Raw genomic sequence first — 21,206 nt, 5'->3', positions numbered from 1 at the left:
CCTCCACAGCATGACTTCCACCAGCCCCACACTACACCTCCACAGGATGGCTTCCACCACCAGCCCCACACTACACCTCCACAGCATGGCTTCCACCACCAGCCCCACACTACACCTCCACAGGATGGCTTCCACCAGCCCTACACTACACCTCCACAGCATGGCTTCCACCACCAGCCCCACACTACACCTCCACAGCATGGCTTCCACCACCAGCCCCACACTGCACCTCCACAGCATGGCTTCCACCACCAGCCCCACACTACACCTCCACAGCATGGCTTCCACCACCAGCCTCACACTACACCTCCACAGGATGGCTTCCACCAGCCCCACACTACACCTCCACAGCATGGCTTCCACCAGCCCCACACTACACCTCCACAGCATGGCTTCCACCACCAGCCCCACACTACACCTCCACAGGATGGCTTCCACCACCAGCCCCACACTACACCTCCACAGGATGGCTTCCACCACCAGCCTCACACTACACCTCCACAGCATGGCTTCCACCAGCCCCACACTACACCTCCACAGCATGGCTTCCACCACCAGCCCCACACAACACCTCCACAGGATGGCTTCCACCAGCCCCACACTGCACCTCCACAGCATGGCTTCCACCACCAGCCCCACACTACACCTCCACAGCATGGCTTCCACCACCAGCCCCACACTACACCTCCACAGCATGGCTTCCACCACCAGCCCCACACTGCACCTCCACAGCACGGCTTCCACCAGCTTCACACTACACCTCCACAGCATGGCTTCCACCACCAGCCCCACACTGCACCTCCACAGCATGGCTTCCACCACCAGCCCCACACTACACCTCCACAGCATGGTTTCCACCAGCCCCACACTGCACCTCCACAGCATGGCTTCCACCACCAGCCTCACACTACACCTCCACAGCATGGCTTCCACCACCAGCCTCACACTGCACCTCCACAGCATGGCTTCCACCAGCCCCACACAACACCTCCACAGGATGGCTTCCACCAGCCCCACACTGCACCTCCACAGCATGGCTTCCACCACCAGCCCCACACTACACCTCCACAGCATGGCTTCCACCACCAGCCCCACACTACACCTCCACAGGATGGCTTCCACCAGCCCCACACTACACCTCCACAGCATGGCTTCCACCAGCCCCACACTACACCTCCACAGCATGGCTTCCACCAGCCCCACACAACACCTCCACAGGATGGCTTCCACCAGCCCCACACTGCACCTCCACAGCATGGCTTCCACCACCAGCCCCACACTACACCTCCACAGCATGGCCTCCACCAGCCCCACACTACACCTCCACAGCATGGCTTCCACCACCAGCCCCACACTACACCTCCACAGGATGGCTTCCACCAGCCCCACACTACACCTCCACAGGATGGCTTCCACCACCTGCCCCACACTACACCTCCACAGGATGGCTTCCACCACCAACCCCACACTACACCTCCACAGCATGGCTTCCACCACCAGCCCCACACTACACCTCCACAGCATGGCTTCCACCAGCCCCACACTACACCTCCACAGCATGGCATCCACCAGCCCCACACTACACCTCCACAGGATGGCTTCCACCACCAGCCCCACACTACACCTCCACAGGATGGCTTCCACCACCAGCCCCACACTACACCTCCACAGGATGGCTTCCACCACCAGCCCCACACTACACCTCCACAGAATGGCTTCCACCACCAGCCCCACACTACACCTCCACAGGATGGCTTCCACCACCAGCCCCACACTACACCTCCACAGCATGGCATCCACCACCAGCCCCACACTACACCTCCACAGCATGGCTTCCTCCACCAGCCCCACACTACACCTCCACAGGATGGCTTCCACCACCAGCCCCACACTACACCTCCACAGGATGGCTTCCACCAGCTTCACACTACACCTCCACAGCATGGCTTCCACCACCAGCCCCACACTACACCTCCACAGCATGGCTTCCACCACCAGCCCCACACTACACCTCCACAGGATGGCTTCCACCACCAGCCCGACACTACACCTCTACAGCATGGCATCCACCACCAGCCCCACACTACACCTCCACAGCATGGCTTCCTCCACCAGCCCCACACTACACCTCCACAGGATGGCTTCCACCACCAGCCCCACACAACACCTCCACAGGATGGCTTCCACCAGCCCCACACTACACCTCCACAGCATGGCTTCCACCACCAGCCCCACACTACACCTCCACAGCATGGCTTCCACCACCAGCCCCACACTACACCTCCACAGCATGGCTTCCACCACCAGCCCCACACTACACCTCCACAGGATGGCTTCCACCAGCCCTACACTACACCTCCACAGCATGGCTTTCACCACCAGCCCCACACTACACCTCCACAGCATGGCTTCCACCACCAGCCCCACACTGCACCTCCACAGCATGGCTTCCACCACCAGCCCCACACTACACCTCCACAGCATGGCTTCCACCACCAGCCCCACACTGCACCTCCACAGCATGGCTTCCACCAGCCCCACACAACACCTCCACAGGATGGCTTCCACCAGCCCCACACTGCACCTCCACAGCATGGCTTCCACCACCAGCCCCACACTACACCTCCACAGGATGGCTTCCACCACCAGCCCCACACTACACCTCCACAGCATGGCATCCACCACCAGCCCCACACTACACCTCCACAGCATGGCTTCCTCCACCAGCCCCACACTACACCTCCACAGGATGGCTTCCACCACCAGCCCCACACTACACCTCCACAGCATGGCTTCCACCACCAGCCCCACACTACACCTCCACAGCATGGCATCCACCACCAGCCCCACACTACATCTCCCCAGGATGGCTTCCACCAGCCCCACACTACACCTCCACAGCATGGCTTCCACCAGCCCCACACTGCACCTCCACAGCATGGCTTCCACCACCAGCCCCACACTGCACCTCCACAGGATGGCTTCCACCACCAGCCTCACACAACACCTCCACAAGATGGCTTCCACCACCAGCCCCACACTACACCTCCACAGCATGGCTTCCACCACCAGCCCCACACTACACCTCCACAGCATGGCTTCCACCACCAGCCCGACACTACACTTCCACAGCATGGCTTCCACCACCAGCCCCACACTACACCTCCACAGGATGGCTTCCACCACCAGCCCCACACTACACCTCCACAGCATGGCATCCACCACCAGCCCCACACTACACCTCCACAGCATGGCTTCCTCCACCAGCCCCACACTACACCTCCACAGGATGGCTTCCACCACCAGCCCCACACTACACCTCCACAGCATGGCTTCCACCACCAGCCCCACACTACACCTCCACAGCATGGCATCCACCACCAGCCCCACACTACATCTCCCCAGGATGGCTTCCACCAGCCCCACACTACACCTCCACAGCATGGCTTCCACCACCAGCCCCACACTACACCTCCACAGCATGGCTTCCACCACCATCCCCACACTACACCTCAACAGGATGGCTTCCACCACCAGCCCCACACTACACCTCCACAGCATGGCTTCCACCACCAGCCTCACACTACACCTCCACAGCATGGCTTCCACCACCAGCCCCACACTACACCTCCACAGCATGGCTTCCACCACCAGCCCCACACTACACCTCCATAGGATGGCTTCCACCACCAGCCCCACACTACACCTCCACAGCATGGCTTCCACCACCAGCCCCACACTACACCTCCACAGCATGGCTTCCACCACCAGCCCCACACTGCACCTCCACAGGATGGCTTCCACCACCAGCCCCACACTACACCTCCACAGCATGGCTTCCACCACCAGCCCCACACTACACCTCCACAGGATGGCTTCCACCACCAGCCCCACACTGCACCTCCACAGGATGGCTTCCACCACCAGCCCCACACTACACCTCCACAGCATGGCTTCCACCACCAGCCCCACACTACACCTCCACAGCATGGCTTCCACCACCAGCCCCACACTACACCTCCACAGCATGGCTTCCACCACCAGCCCCACACTGCACCTCCACAGGATGGCTTCCACCACCAGCCCCACACTACACCTCCACAGCATGGATTCCACCACCAGCCCCACACTACACCTCCACAGCATGGCTTCCACCACCAGCCCCACACTACACCTCCACAGCATGGCTTCCACCACCAGCCCCACACTACACCCCCACAGCATGGCTTCCACCACCAGCCCCACACTACACCTCCACAGCATGGCTTCCACCACCAGCCCCACACTACACCTCCACAGCATGGCTTCCACCACCAGCCCCACACTACACCTCCACAGCATGGCTTCCTCCACCAGCCCCACACTACACCTCCACAGGATGGCTTCCACCACCAGCCCACACTGCACCTCCACAGCATGGCTTCCACCACCAGCCCCACACTACACCTCCACAGGATGGCTTCCACCACCAGCCCACACTGCACCTCCACAGCATGGCTTCCACCAGCCCCACACTACACCTCCACAGCATGGCTTCCACCACCAGCCTCACACTACACCTCCACAGGATGGCTTCCACCACCAGCCCCACACTACACCTCCACAGCATGGCTTCCACCACCAGCCCCACACTACACCTCCACAGCATGGCTTCCACCACCAGCCCGACACTACACTTCCACAGCATGGCTTCCACCACCAGCCCCACACTACACCTCCACAGGATGGCTTCCACCACCAGCCCCACACTACACCTCCACAGCATGGCATCCACCACCAGCCCCACACTACACCTCCACAGCATGGCTTCCTCCACCAGCCCCACACTACACCTCCACAGGATGGCTTCCACCACCACCCCCACACTACACCTCCACAGCATGGCTTCCACCACCAGCCCCACACTACACCTCCACAGCATGGCATCCACCACCAGCCCCACACTACATCTCCCCAGGATGGCTTCCACCAGCCCCACACTACACCTCCACAGCATGGCTTCCACCACCAGCCCCACACTACACCTCCACAGCATGGCTTCCACCACCATCCCCACACTACACCTCAACAGGATGGCTTCCACCACCAGCCCCACACTACACCTCCACAGCATGGCTTCCACCACCAGCCTCACACTACACCTCCACTGCATGGCTTCCACCACCAGCCCCACACTACACCTCCACAGCATGGCTTCCACCACCAGCCCCACACTACACCTCCATAGGATGGCTTCCACCACCAGCCCCACACTACACCTCCACAGCATGGCTTCCACCACCAGCCCCACACTACACCTCCACAGCATGGCTTCCACCACCAGCCCCACACTGCACCTCCACAGGATGGCTTCCACCACCAGCCCCACACTACACCTCCACAGCATGGCTTCCACCACCAGCCCCACACTACACCTCCACAGGATGGCTTCCACCACCAGCCCCACACTGCACCTCCACAGGATGGCTTCCACCACCAGCCCCACACTACACCTCCACAGCATGGCTTCCACCACCAGCCCCACACTACACCTCCACAGCATGGCTTCCACCACCAGCCCCACACTACACCTCCACAGCATGGCTTCCACCACCAGCCCCACACTGCACCTCCACAGGATGGCTTCCACCACCAGCCCCACACTACACCTCCACAGCATGGATTCCACCACCAGCCCCACACTACACCTCCACAGCATGGCTTCCACCACCAGCCCCACACTACACCTCCACAGCATGGCTTCCACCACCAGCCCCACACTACACCCCCACAGCATGGCTTCCACCACCAGCCCCACACTACACCTCCACAGCATGGCTTCCACCACCAGCCCCACACTACACCTCCACAGCATGGTTTCCACCACCAGCCCCACACTACACCTCCACAGCATGGCTTCCTCCACCAGCCCCACACTACACCTCCACAGGATGGCTTCCACCACCAGCCCACACTGCACCTCCACAGCATGGCTTCCACCACCAGCCCCACACTACACCTCCACAGGATGGCTTCCACCACCAGCCCACACTGCACCTCCACAGCATGGCTTCCACCAGCCCCACACTACACCTCCACAGCATGGCTTCCACCACCAGCCTCACACTACACCTCCACAGGATGGCTTCCACCACCAGCCCCACACTACACCTCCACAGCATGGCTTCCACCACCAGCCTCACACTACACCTCCACAGCATGGCTTCCACCACCAGCCCCACACTACACCTCCACAGCATGGCTTCCACCACCAGCCCCACACTACACCTCCACAGCATGGCTTCCACCACCAGCCCACACTACACCCCCACAGCATGGCTTCCACCACCAGCCCCACACTACACCACCACAGCATGGCTTCCACCACCAGCCCACACTACACCCCCACAGCATGGCTTCCACCACCAGCCTCACACTGCACCTCCACAGCATGGCTTCCACCAGCTTCACACTACACCTCCACAGCATGGCTTCCACCAGCCCCACACTACACCTCCACAGGATGGCTTCCACCACCAGCCTCACACTACACCTCCACAGCATGGCTTCCACCACCAGCCCCACACTACACCTCTATAGCATGGCTTCCACCACCAGCCCCACACTACACCTCCACAGCATGGCTTCCACCACCAGCCTCACACTACACCTCCACAGCATGGCTTCCACCACCAGCCCCACACTACACCTCCACAGCATGGCTTCCACCACCAGCCCCACACTACACCTCCACAGCATGGCTTCCACCAGCCCCACACTACACCTCCACAGCATGGCTTCCACCACCAGCCCGACACTACACCTCCACAGCATGGCTTCCACCACCCCTACACTACACCTCCACAGGATGGCTTCCACCACCACCCTCACAATACACCTCCACAGCATGGCTTCCACCACCAGCCCCACACTACACCTCCACAGGATGGCTTCCACCACCAGCCCCACAGTACACCTCCACAGGATGGCTTCCACCACCAGCCCCACACTACACCTCCACAGGATGGCTTCCACCACCAGCCCCACACTACACCTCCACAGGATGGCTTCCACCACCAGCCCGACACTACACCTCCACAGCATGGCTTCCACCACCAGCCCCACACTACACCTCCACAGCATGGCTTCCACCACCAGCCCAACACTACACCTCCACAGGATGGCTTCCACCACCAGCCCCACACTACACCTCCACAGGATGGCTTCCACCAGCCCCACACTACACCTCCACAGGATGGCTTCCACCACCAGCCCCACACTACACCTCCACTGGATGGCTTCCACCACCAGCCCCACACTACACCTCCACAGCATGGCTTCCACCAGCCCCACACTACACCTCCACAGGATGGCTTCCACCACCAGCCCCACACTACACCTCCACAGCATGGCTTCCACCACCAGCCCCACACTACACCTCCACAGGATGGCTTCCACCAGCCCCACACTACACCTCCACAGCATGGCATCCCCCACCAGCCCCACACTACACCTCCACAGCATGGCTTACACCACCAGCCCCGCACTACACCTCCACAGCATGGCTTCCACCACCAGCCCCACACTACACCTCCACAGCATGGCTTCCACCACCAGCCTCACACTACACCTCCACAGCATGGCATCCACCACCAGCCCCACACTACAGCTCCACAGCATGGCTTCCACCACCAGCCCCACACTACACCTCCACAGCATGGCTTCCACCACCAGCCCCACACTACACCTCCACAGCATGGCTTCCACCACCAGCCCCACACTACACCTCCACAGCATGGCTTCCACCACCAGCCCCACACTACACCTCCACAGGATAGCTTCCACTACCAGCCCCACACTACACCTCCACAGCATGGCTTTCATCAGCCCCACACTACATCTCCCCAGGATGGCTTCCACCACCAGCCCCACACTACACCTCCACAGCATGGCTTACACCACCAGCCCCACACTACACCTCCACAGCATGGCTTTCATCAGCCCCACACTACATCTCCCCAGGATGGCTTACACCACCAGCCCCACACTACATCTCCACAGCATGGCTTCCACCACCAGCCCCACACTACACCTCCACAGGATGGCTTCCACCACCAGCCCCAAACTACACCTCCACAGGATGGCTTCCACCAGCCCCACACTACACCTCCACAGGATGGCTTCCACCACCAGCCCCACACTACACCTCCACAGGATGGCTTCCACCACCAGCCCCACACTACACCTCCACAGCATGGCTTACACCACCAGCCCCGCACTACACCTCCACAGCATGGCTTCCACCACCAGCCCCACACTACACCTCCACAGCATGGCTTCCACCACCAGCCTCACACTACACCTCCACAGCATGGCATCCACCACCAGCCCCACACTACAGCTCCACAGCATGGCTTCCACCACCAGCCCCACACTACACCTCCACAGCATGGCTTCCACCACCAGCCCCACACTACACCTCCACAGCATGGCTTCCACCACCAGCCCCACACTACACCTCCACAGCATGGCTTCCACCACCAGCCCCACACTACACCTCCACAGGATAGCTTCCACTACCAGCCCCACACTACACCTCCACAGCATGGCTTTCATCAGCCCCACACTACATCTCCCCAGGATGGCTTCCACCACCAGCCCCACACTACACCTCCACAGCATGGCTTACACCACCAGCCCCACACTACACCTCCACAGCATGGCTTTCATCAGCCCCACACTACATCTCCCCAGGATGGCTTACACCACCAGCCCCACACTACATCTCCACAGCATGGCTTCCACCACCAGCCCCACACTACACCTCCACAGGATGGCTTCCACCACCAGCCCCAAACTACACCTCCACAGGATGGCTTCCACCAGCCCCACACTACACCTCCACAGGATGGCTTCCACCACCAGCCCCACACTACACCTCCACAGGATGGCTTCCACCACCAGCCCCACACTACACCTCCACAGCATGGCTTCCACCAGCCCCACACTACACCTCCACAGGATGGCTTCCACCACCAGCCCCACACTACACCTCCACAGCATGGCTTCCACCACCAGCCCCACACTACACCTCCACAGGATGGCTTCCACCAGCCCCACACTACACCTCCACAGCATGGCATCGACCACCAGCCCCACACTACAGCTCCACAGCATGGCATCCACCACCAGCCCCACACTACACCTCCACAGCATGGCTTCCACCAGCCCCACACTACACCTCCACAGCATGGCTTCCACCACCAGCCCCACACTGCACCCCCACAGCATGGCTTCCACTAGCCCCACACTACACCTCCACAGCATGGCTTCCACCAGCCCCACACTACACCTCCACAGCATGGCTTCCACCACCAGCCCCACACTGCACCTCCACAGCATGGCTTCCACTAGCCCCACACTACACCTCCACAGCATGGCTTCCACCACCAGCCCCACACTGCACCCCCACAGCATGGCTTCCACCAGCCCCACACTGCACCCCCACAGCATGGCTTCCACCAGCCCCACACTGCACCTCCACAGCATGGCTTCCACCACCAGTCCCACACTACACCTCCACAGCATGGCTTCCACCACCAACCCCACACTACACCTCCACAGGATGGCTTCCACCACCAGCCCCACACTGCACCTCCACAGCATGGCTTCCACCACCAGCCCCACACTACACCTCCACAGCATGGCATCCACCACCAGCCCCACACTACACCTCCACAGCATGGCATCCACTAGCCCCACACTACACCTCCACAGCATGGCTTCCACCACCAGCCCCACACTGCACCTCCACAGCATGGCTTCCACTAGCCCCACACTACACCTCCACAGCATGGCTTCCACCACCAGCCCCACACTGCACCCCCACAGCATGGCTTCCACCAGCCCCACACTGCACCCCCACAGCATGGCTTCCACCAGCCCCACACTGCACCTCCACAGCATGGCTTCCACCACCAGCCCCACACTACACCTCCACAGGATGGCTTCCACCACCAGCCCCACACTACACCTCCACAGGATGGCTTCCACCACCAGCCCCACACTACACCTCCACAGCATGGCTTCCACCAGCCCCACACTACACCTCCACAGCATGGCTTCCACCAGCCCCACACTACACCTCCACAGGATGGCTTCCACCACCAGCCCCACACTACACCTCCACAGCATGGCTTCCACCACCTGCCCCACACTACACTTCCACAGGATGGCTTCCACCACCAGTCCCACACTACACCTCCACAGCATGGCTTCCACCAGCCCCACACTGCACCTCCACAGGATGGCTTCCACTACCAGCCCCACACTACACCTCCACAGCATGGCTTCCACCACCAGCCCCACACTACATCTCCCCAGGATGGCTTCCACCACCAGCCCCACACTACACCTCCACAGCATGGCTTACACCACCAGCCCCACACTACACCTCCACAGCATGGCTTTCATCAGCCCTACACTACATCTCCCCAGGATGGCTTCCACCAGCCCTACACTGCACCTCCACAGCATGGCTTCCACCACCAGCCCCACACGACACCTCCACAGCATGGCTTCCACCAGCCCCACACTACACCTCCACAGGATGGCTTCCACCACCAGCCCCACACTACACTTCCACAGCATGGCTTCCACCACCAGCCTCACACTACACCTCCACAGCATGGCTTCCACCACCAGCCCCACACTACACATCCACAGCATGGCTTCCACCACCAGCCCCACACTACACCTCCACAGGATGGCTTCCACCACCAGCCCCACACTACACCTCCACAGCATGGCTTCCACCACCAGCCCCACACTGCACCTCCACAGGATGGCTTCCACCACCAGCCCCACACTACACCTTCACAGCATGGCTTCCACCACCAGCCCCACACTACACCTCCACAGGATGGCTTCCACCAGCCCCACACTACACCTCCACAGCATGGCTTCCACCACCAGCCCCACACTACACCTTCACAGCATGGCTTCCACCACCAGCCCCACACTACACCTCCACAGGATGGCTTCCACCAGCCCCACACTACACCTCCACAGCATGGTTTCCACCACCAGCCCCACACTGCACCTCCTCAGGATGGCTTCCACTTCCAGCCCCACACTACACCTCCACAGCATGGCTTCCACCACCAGCCCCACACTACATCTCCCCAGGATGGCTTCCACCACCAGCCCCACACTACACCTCCACAGCATGGCTTCCACCACCACCCCCACACTACACCTCCACAGCATGGCTTCCACCACCAGCCCCACACTACACCACCACAGGATCGCTTCCACCACCAGCCCCACACTACACCTCCACAGCATGGCTTCCTCCACGAGCCCCACACTACACCTCCACAGCATGGCTTCCACCACCAGCCCCACACTACACCTCTACAGCATGGCTTCCTCCACGAGCCCCACACTACACCTCCACAGGATGGCTTCCACCACCAGCCCCACACTACACCTCCACAGCATGGCTTCCACCACCAGCCCCACACTACACCTCTATAGCATGGCTTCCACCACCAGCCCCACACTACACCTCCACAGCATGGCTTCCACCACCAGCCTCACACTACACCTCCACAGCATGGCTTCCACCACCAGCCCCACACTACACCTCCACAGGATGGCTTCCACCAGCCCTACACTACACCTCCACAGCATGGCTTCCACCACCAGCCCCACACTACACCTCCACAGCATGGCTTCTTCCACGAGCCCCACACTACACCTCCACAGGATGGCTTCCACCAGCCCTACACTACACCTCCACAGCATGGCTTCCACCACCAGCCCCACACTACACCTCCACAGGATGGCTTTCATCAGCCCCATAATACACCTCCCCACACAGGTTGGAAGGTGAATATGTAACCAATTGTGTTTTCTTGCTTCTCCATCCAGCTGGTGAAGCTCTCCTCACACATGATGGAAGGTGGACGCCAATACTGTAACAGCAGCCGGCAGTTTGTGAGCGCCCTGCGGGAACTCTCCCACCACTCCAAGGAGGACGTTATGCTGAAGGTGAGTTTGCAGGTTAGCTCTGAACATAGCCTTATGAAGTTACTGCAGATGACATTCATAGAATGTGGGGACAGCCTCTCTAAGAGGGACTCAGGAGATTCTGAGAACATATCAGTGTATTATGTCTGTGAACTCCGCACTACCCAACTACCTAGACCCATCCATTATGAGCTCTACTACTCTCTACTCATCACTTCAGCCTTTCTGCACCACTCACTATTCCTCACTGCTTGTCTCTACTTGTGAGTACTGCTCACTGGTGTTCACTACTTGTCACTACAGCTCACTGGTGTTCACTGCTCCTGACTGCTATCCCTTACTGCTATTCACTACTTGTCACTACTGCTCACTGGGGATCACTACTCCTGACTGCTATCCCTCACTGCTATACACTACTTGTCACTACTGCTCACTGGTGATCACTACTCCTGACTGCTATCCCTCACTGCTATTCACTACTTGTCACTACTGCTCACTGGTGATCACTACTCATAACTACTATCCCTCACTGCTATTCACTACTTGTCACTACTGATCACTGGTGATCCCTACTCCTAACTAATATCCCTCACTGCTATACACTACTTGTCACTACTGCTCACTGGTGATCACTACTCATAACTACTATCCCTCACTGCTATACACTACTTGTCACTACTGCTCACTGGTGATCACTGCTCCTGACTGCTATCCCTCACTGCTATACACTACTTGTCACTACTGCTCACTGGTGATCACTACTCATAACTACTATCCCTCACTGCTATTCACTACTTGTCACTACTGCTCACTGGTGATCCCTACTCCTAACTAATATCCCTCACTGCTATACACTACTTGTCGCTATTGCTCACTGGTGTTCACTACTCCTGACTGCTATCCCTCACTGCTGTCACTACTGCTCACTGGTGATCACTACTCCTAACTACTATCCCTCACTGCTATTCACTACTTGTCACTACTGCTCACTGGTGTTCACCACTCCTAACTGCTATCCCTCACTGCTGTTCATTACTTGTCACTACTGCTCACTGGTGATCACTACTCATAACTAATATCCCTCACTGCTATACACTACTTGTCACTACTGCTCACTGGTGATCACTACTCCTGACTACTATCCCTCACTGCTATTCACTACTTGTCACTACTGATCACTGGTGATCACTGCTCCTGACTGCTATCCCTCACTGCTATTCACTACTTGTCACTACTGCTCACTGGTGATCACTACTCATAACTACTATTCCTCACTGCTATTCACTACTTGTCACTACTGCTCACTGGTGATCACTACTCCTGACTGCTATCCCTAACTGCTATTCACGACTTGTCTCTACTGCTCACTGGTGATCACTACTCCTGACTGCTATCCCTCACTGCTATACACTACTTGTCACTACTGCTCACTGGTGATCACTACTCCTGACTGCTATCCCTCACTGCTATTTACTACTTGTCACTACTGCTCACTGGTGATCACTACTCCTGACTGCTATCCCTCACTGCTATACACTACTTGTCACTACTGATCACTGGTGATCACTACTCCTGACTGCTATCCCTCACTGCTATACACTACTTGTCACTACTGCTCACTGGTGATCACTACTCCTGACTGCTATCCCTAACTGCTATACACTACTTGTCACTACTGCTCACTGGTGATCACTACTCCTAATTACTATCCCTCACTGCTATTCACTACTTGTCACTACTGCTCACTGGTAATCACTACTCCTAATTACTATCCCTCACTGCTATTCACTACTTGTCACTACTGATCACTGGTGATCACTGCTCCTGACTGCTATCCGTCACTGCTATTCACTACTTGTCACTACTGCTCGCTGGTGATCACCACTCCTAACTACTATCCCTCACTGCTATTCACTACTTGTCACTACTGCTCACTGGTGATCACTACTCCTGACTGCTATCCCATACTGCTATACACTACTTGTCACTACTGCTCACTGGTGATCACTGCTCCTAACTACTATCCCTCACTGCTATTCACTACTTGTCACTACTGCTCACTGGTGTTCACTGCTCCTGACTGCTATCCCTCACTGCTATTCACTACTTGTCACTACTGCTCACTGGTGATCCCTACTCCTAACTAATATCCCTCACTGCTATACACTACTTGTCACTACAGCTCACTGGTGATCACTACTCCTGACTGCTATCCCTAACTGCTATTCACTACTTGTCACTACTGCTCACTGGTGATCACTACTCCTAACTACTATCCCTTACTGCTATTCACTACTTGTCACTACTGCTCACTGGTGATCACTACTCCTAACTACTATCCCTCACTGCTATTCACTACTTGTCACTACTGCTCACTGGTGATCACTACTCCTGACTGCTATCCCTCACTGCTATTCACTACTTGTCACTACTGCTCACTGGTGATCACTACTCCTAACTACTATCCCTCACTGCTATTTACTACTTGTCACTACTGATCACTGGTAATCACTACTCCTCACTGCTATCCCTTACTGCTATTCAGTACTTGTCACTATTGCTCACTGGGGATCACTACTCCTAACTACTATCCCTCACTGCTATTTACTACTTGTCACTACTGCTCACTGGTGATCACTACTCCTAACTACTATCCCTCACTGCTATTCACTACTTGTCACTACTGCTCACTGGTGATCACTACTCCTGACTGCTATCCCTCACTGCTATTCACTACTTGTCACTACTGCTCACTGGTGATCACTACTCCTAACTACTATCCCTCACTGCTATTTACTACTTGTCACTACTGCTCACTGGTGATCACTACACCTGTCTGCTATCCCTAACTGCTATTTAATACTTGTCACTACTGATCACTGGTAATCACTACTCCTCACTGCTATCCCTTACTGCTATTCAGTACTTGTCACTATTGCTCACTGGGGATCACTACTCCTAACTACTATCCCTCACTGCTATACACTACTTGTCACTACTGCTCACTGGTGATCACTACTCCTAACTACTATCCCTCACTGCTATACACTACTTGTCACTACTGCTCACTGGTGATAACTACTCCTGACTGCTATCCCTAACTGCTATTTACTACTTGTCACTACTGCTCACTGGTGATCACTACTCCTGACTGCTATCCCTCACTGCTATACACTACTTGTCACTACTGATCACTGGTGATCACTACTCCTGACTGCTATCCCTCACTGCTATACACTACTTGTCACTACTGCTCACTGGTGATCACTACTCCTAACTACTATCCCTCACTGCTATACACTACTTGTCACTACTGATCACTGGGGATCACTACTCTTAACTACTATCCCTCACTGCTATTCACTACTTGTCACTACTGCTCACTGGTGATCACTACTCCTGACTGCTATCCCTAACTGCTATTTACTACTTGTCACTACTGCTCACTGGTGATCACTACTCCTGACTGCTATCCCTCACTGCTATACACTACTTGTCACTACTGATCACTGGTGATCACTACTCCTGACTGCTATCCCTCACTGCTATACACTACTTGTCACTACTGCTCACTGGTGATCACTACTCCTGACTGCTATCCCTCACTGCTATTCACTACTTGTCACTACTGATCACTGGTGATCACTACTCCTAACTACTATCCCTCACTGCTATTCACTACTTGTCACTACTGATCACTGGTGATCACTACTCCTAACTACTATCCCTCACTGCTATTCACTACTTGTCACTACTGCTCACTGGTGATCACTACTCCTGACTGCTATCCCTCACTGCTATACACTACTTGTCACTACTGATCACTGGTGATCACTACTCCTAACTACTCTTCCTCACTGCTATACACTACTTGTCACTACTGATCACTGGTGATCACTACTCCTAACTACTCTTCCTCACTGCTATACACTACTTGTCACTACTGCTCACTGGTGATCACTACTCCTGACTGCTATCCCTCACTGCTATACACTACTTGTCACTACTGCTCACTGGTGATCACTACTCTTAACTACTATCCCTCACTGCTATTCACTACTTGTCACTACTGCTCACTGGGGATCACTACTCCTAACTACTATCCCTCACTGCTGTACACTACTTGTCACTACTGCTCACTGGGGATCACTACTCCTAACTACTATCCCTCACTGCTGTACACTACTTGTCACTACTGCTCACTGGTGATCACTACTCCTAACTACTATCCCTCACTGCTATTCACTATTTGTCACTACTGCTTACTGGTGATCACTACTCCTGACTGCTATCCCTCACTGCTATACACTATTTGTCACTACTGCTTACTGGTGATCACTACTCCTGACTGCTATCCCTCACTGCTATTCACTATTTGTCACTACTGCTTACTGGTGATCACTACTCCTAACTACCACAGGCAGTAGAAAGAACCGATATGGAGCACCAACTCTTGCTATTCAGGTTTATTGCGTATACATAGGCTTACAGGTATACCAGTAGGTTAGGGTGGAGGTACCGGCATGACAGCCGTTTCGCGGCAACTACCGCTTTCTCAAAGGCACAAAAGGTATCAGGCTGATACCTTTTGTGCCTTTGACGGCTGTCAGGCCGGTACCTCCACCCTAACCTACTGGTATACCTGTAAGCCTATGTATACGCAATAAACCTGAATAGCAAGAGTTGGTGCTCCATATCGTTTCTTTCTACTGCCTGTGGATGTTACCTCTGGACTGTGAGCACAACCACTAACAGGAGCGACTACATAGAGTCAGCTGTCAGCCAGCAACTGGTGCTAATCATTCATATCCTCTATCTTGTTACTACTCCTAACTACTATCGCTCACTGCTATACACTACTTGTCACTACTGATCACTGGTGATCACTACTCCTGACTGCTATCCCTAACTGATATTTACTACTTGTCACTACTGCTCACTGGAGATCACTACTCCTGACTACTATCCCTAACTGCTATTCACTACTTGTCACTACTGATCACTGGTGATCACTACTCCTAACTACTATCGCTCACTGCTATTCACTACTTGTCACTACTGATCACTGGTGATCACTACTCCTGACTGCTATCCCTAACTGCTATTTACTACTTGTCACTACTGCTCACTAGTGATCACTACTCCTAACTACTATCCCTCACTGCTATCCACTATTTGTCACTACTGCTCACTGGTGATCACTACTCCTAACTACTATCGCTCACTGCTATACACTACTTGTCACTACTGATCAATGGTGATCACAACTCCTGACTGCTATCCCTAACTGCTATTTACTACTTGTCACTACTGCTCACTGGTGATCACTACTCCTGACTGCTATCCCTAACTGCTATTCACTACTTGTCACTACTGCTCACTGGTGATCACTACTCCTAACTACTATCCCTCACTGCTATTCACTACTTGTCACTACTGATCACTACTCCTGAATGCTATCCCTTACTGCTATACACTACTTGTCACTACTGCTCACTGGTGATCACTACTCCTAACTACTATCCCTCACTGCTATTCACTACTTGTCACTACTGATCACTGGTGATCACTACTCCTGACTACTATCCCTCACTGCTATACACTACTTGTCACTACAGATCACTGGTGATCACTACTCCTGACTGCTATCCCTAACTGCTATTCACTACTTGTCACTACTGATCACTGGTGATCACTACTCCTGACTGCTATCCCTTACTGCTATACACTACTTGTCACTACTGATCACTGGTGATCACTACTCCTAACTACTATCCCTCACTGCTATTCACTACTTGTCACTACTGCTCACTGGTGATCACTACTCCTGACTGCTATCCCTAACTGCTATTTCCTACTTGTCACTACTGCTCACTGGTGTTCACTACTCCTAACTACTATCCCTCACTGCTATTCACTACTTGTCACTACTGCTCACTGGTGATCACTACTCCTGACTGCTATCCCTAACTGCTATTCACGACTTGTCACTACTGATCACTGGTGATCACTACTCATAACTACTATCCCTCACTGCTATTCACTACTTGTCACTACTGCTCACTGGTGATCACTACTCCTGACTGCTATCCCTAACTGCTATTCACGACTTGTCACTACTGATCACTGGTGATCACTACTCATAACTACTATCCCTCACTGCTATTCACTACTTGTCACTACTGCTCACTGGTGATCACTACTCCTGACTGCTATCCCTCACTGCTATACACTACTTGTCACTACTGATCACTGGTGATAACTACTCCTAACTAATATCCCTCACTGCTATTCACTACTTGTCACTACTGCTTACTAGTGATCACTACCCCTAACTACTATCCCTCACTGCTATTCACTACTTGTCACTACTGTTCACTAGTGATCACTACTCCTGACTGCTATCCCTCACTGCTATTCACTACTTGTCACTACTGCTCACTAGTGATCACTACTCCTGACTGCTATCCCTAACTGCTATTCACGACTTGTCACTACTGATCACTGGTGATCACTACTCATAACTACTATCCCTCACTGCTATTCACTACTTGTCACTACTGCTCACTGGGGATCACTACTCCTAACTACTATCCCTCACTGCTATACACTACTTGTCACTACTGATCACTGGTGATAACTACTCCTAACTAATATCCCTCACTGCTATTCACTACTTGTCACTACTGCTCACTAGTGATCACTACCCCTAACTACTATCCCTCACTGCTATTCACTACTTGTCACTACTGCTCACTAGTGATCACTACTCCTGACTGCTATTCCTAACTGTTATACACTACTTGTCACTACAGCTCACTGGTGTTCACTACTCCTGACTGCTATCCCTCACTGCTATTCACTACTTGTCACTACTGCTCACTGGGGATCACTACTCCTGACTGCTATCCCTCACTGCTATACACTACTTGTCACTACTGATCACTGGTGATAACTACTCCTAACTAATATCCCTCACTGCTATTCACTACTTGTCACTACTGCTTACTAGTGATCACTACCCCTAACTACTATCCCTCACTGCTATTCACTACTTGTCACTACTGCTCACTAGTGATCACTACTCCTGACTGCTATTCCTAACTGTTATACACTACTTGTCACTACAGCTCACTGGTGATCACTACTCCTGACTGCTATCCCTAACTGCTATTTACTACTTGTCACTACTGCTCACTGGTGATCACTACTCCTAACTACTATCCCTCACTGCTATACACTACTTGTCACTACTGCTCACTGGTGTTCACTACTCCTAACTACTATCCTTAACTGCTATTCACTACTTGTCACTACTGCTCACTGGTGATCACTACTCCTGACTGCTATCCCTCACTGCTATACACTACTTGTCACTACTGCTCACTGGTGATTTCTACTCCTGACTGCTATCCCTCACTGCTATTCACTACTTGTCACTACTGATCACTGGTGTTCACCACTCCTAACTACTATCCCTAACTGCTATTCACTACTTGTCACTACTGATCACTGGTGATCACTACTCCTAACTACTATCCCTAACTGCTAATCACTACTTGTCACTACTGATCACTGGTGATCACTACTCCTGACTGCTATCCCTCACTGCTATTTACTACTTGTCACTACTGCTCACTGGTGATCACTACTCCTGACTGCTATCCCTCACTGCTATTTACTACTTGTCACTACTACTCACTGGTGATCACTACTCCTGACTGCTATCCCTCACTGCTATTCACTACTTGTCACTACTGATCACTGGTGATAACTACTCCTAACTACTATCCCTCACTGCTATTCACTACTTGTCACTACTGCTCACTAGTGATCACTACTCCTGACTGCTATCCCTAACTGCTTTTCACTACTTGTCACTACTGCTCACTGGTGATCACTACTCCTAAGCACTATCCCTCACTGCTATTCACTACTTGTCACTACTGCTCACTGGTGATCACTACTCCTAACTACTATCCCTCACTGCTATTCACTACTTGTCACTACTGATCACTGGTGATCACTACTCCTGACTATCTCTAACTGTTATCCACTACTTGTCACTACTGATCACTGGTGATCACTACTCCTAACTACTATCCCTCACTGCTATTCACTACTTGTCACTACTGATCACTGGTGATCACTACTCCTGACTGCTATCCCTAACTGCTATTTACTACTTGTCACTACTGCTCACTAGTGATCACTACTCCTAACTACTATCCCTCACTGCTATTCACTACTTGTCACTACTGCTCACTGGTAATCACTACTCCTAATTACTATCCCTCACTGCTATTCACTACTTGTCACTACTGCTCGCTGGTGATCACTACTTCTGACTACTATCCCTCACTGCTATACAGTACTTGTCACTACTGCTCACTGGTGATCACTACTCCTAACTACTATCCCTCACTGCTATTCACTACTTTTCACTACAGCTCACTGGTGATCACTACTCCTTACTACTATCCCTCACTGCTATACACTACTTGTCACTACTGCTCACTGGTGATCACTACTCCTAACTACTATCCCTCACTGCTATTCACTACTTATCACTACAGCTCACTGGTGATCACTACTCCTAACTACTATCCCTCACTGCTATTCACTACTTGTCTCTACTGCTCACTGGTGATCACTACTCCTGACTATCCCTAACTGCTGTACACTACTTGTCACTACTGATCACTGGTGATCACTACTCCTGATTGCTATCCCTAACTGCTATTTACTACTTGTCACTACTGCTCACTGGTGATCACTACTCCTAACTACTATCCCTCACTGCTATTCACTACTTGTCACTACTGCTCACTGGTGATCACTACTCCTAACTACTATCCCTCACTGCTATTCACTACTTGTCACTACTGCTCACTGGTGATCACTACTCCTAACTACTATCCCTCACTGCTATTCACTACTTGTCACTACTGCTCACTGGTTTTCTCTACTCCTAACTACTATCCCTCACTGCTATTCACTACTTGTCACTACTGCTCACTGGTGATCCCTACTCCTAACTACTATCCCTCACTGCTATTCACTACTTGTCACTACTGCTCACTGGTGATCACTACTCCTAACTACTATCCCTCACTGCTATTCACTACTTGTCACTACTGCTCACTGGTTTTCTCTACTCCTAACTACTATCCCTCACTGCTATTCACTACTTG

The 21,206-nt window shown here is 53.9% G+C and overlaps 1 protein-coding gene across 1 annotated transcript in view; it reads left to right on the top strand.

Moving 5' to 3' along the window:
• ACAP1 (ArfGAP with coiled-coil, ankyrin repeat and PH domains 1) overlaps nt 1-21,206 on the top strand; it is a 424,776-nt gene that overhangs the window by 101,268 nt on the left and 302,302 nt on the right. Inside the window, exon 3 of the mRNA XM_068273798.1 lies at nt 11,914-12,033. Coding sequence (XP_068129899.1) covers nt 11,914-12,033 — 120 coding nt within the window. The remainder of the gene's footprint in view (nt 1-11,913; nt 12,034-21,206) is intronic.

This window comes from Hyperolius riggenbachi, chromosome 3, assembly GCF_040937935.1.
Source record: "Hyperolius riggenbachi isolate aHypRig1 chromosome 3, aHypRig1.pri, whole genome shotgun sequence".
In the NCBI taxonomy this organism is placed as follows: domain Eukaryota; kingdom Metazoa; phylum Chordata; class Amphibia; order Anura; family Hyperoliidae; genus Hyperolius; species Hyperolius riggenbachi.
Note: the sequence above shows the minus strand (reverse complement) of the source record. Positions and strands in the feature narration are given on the sequence as shown.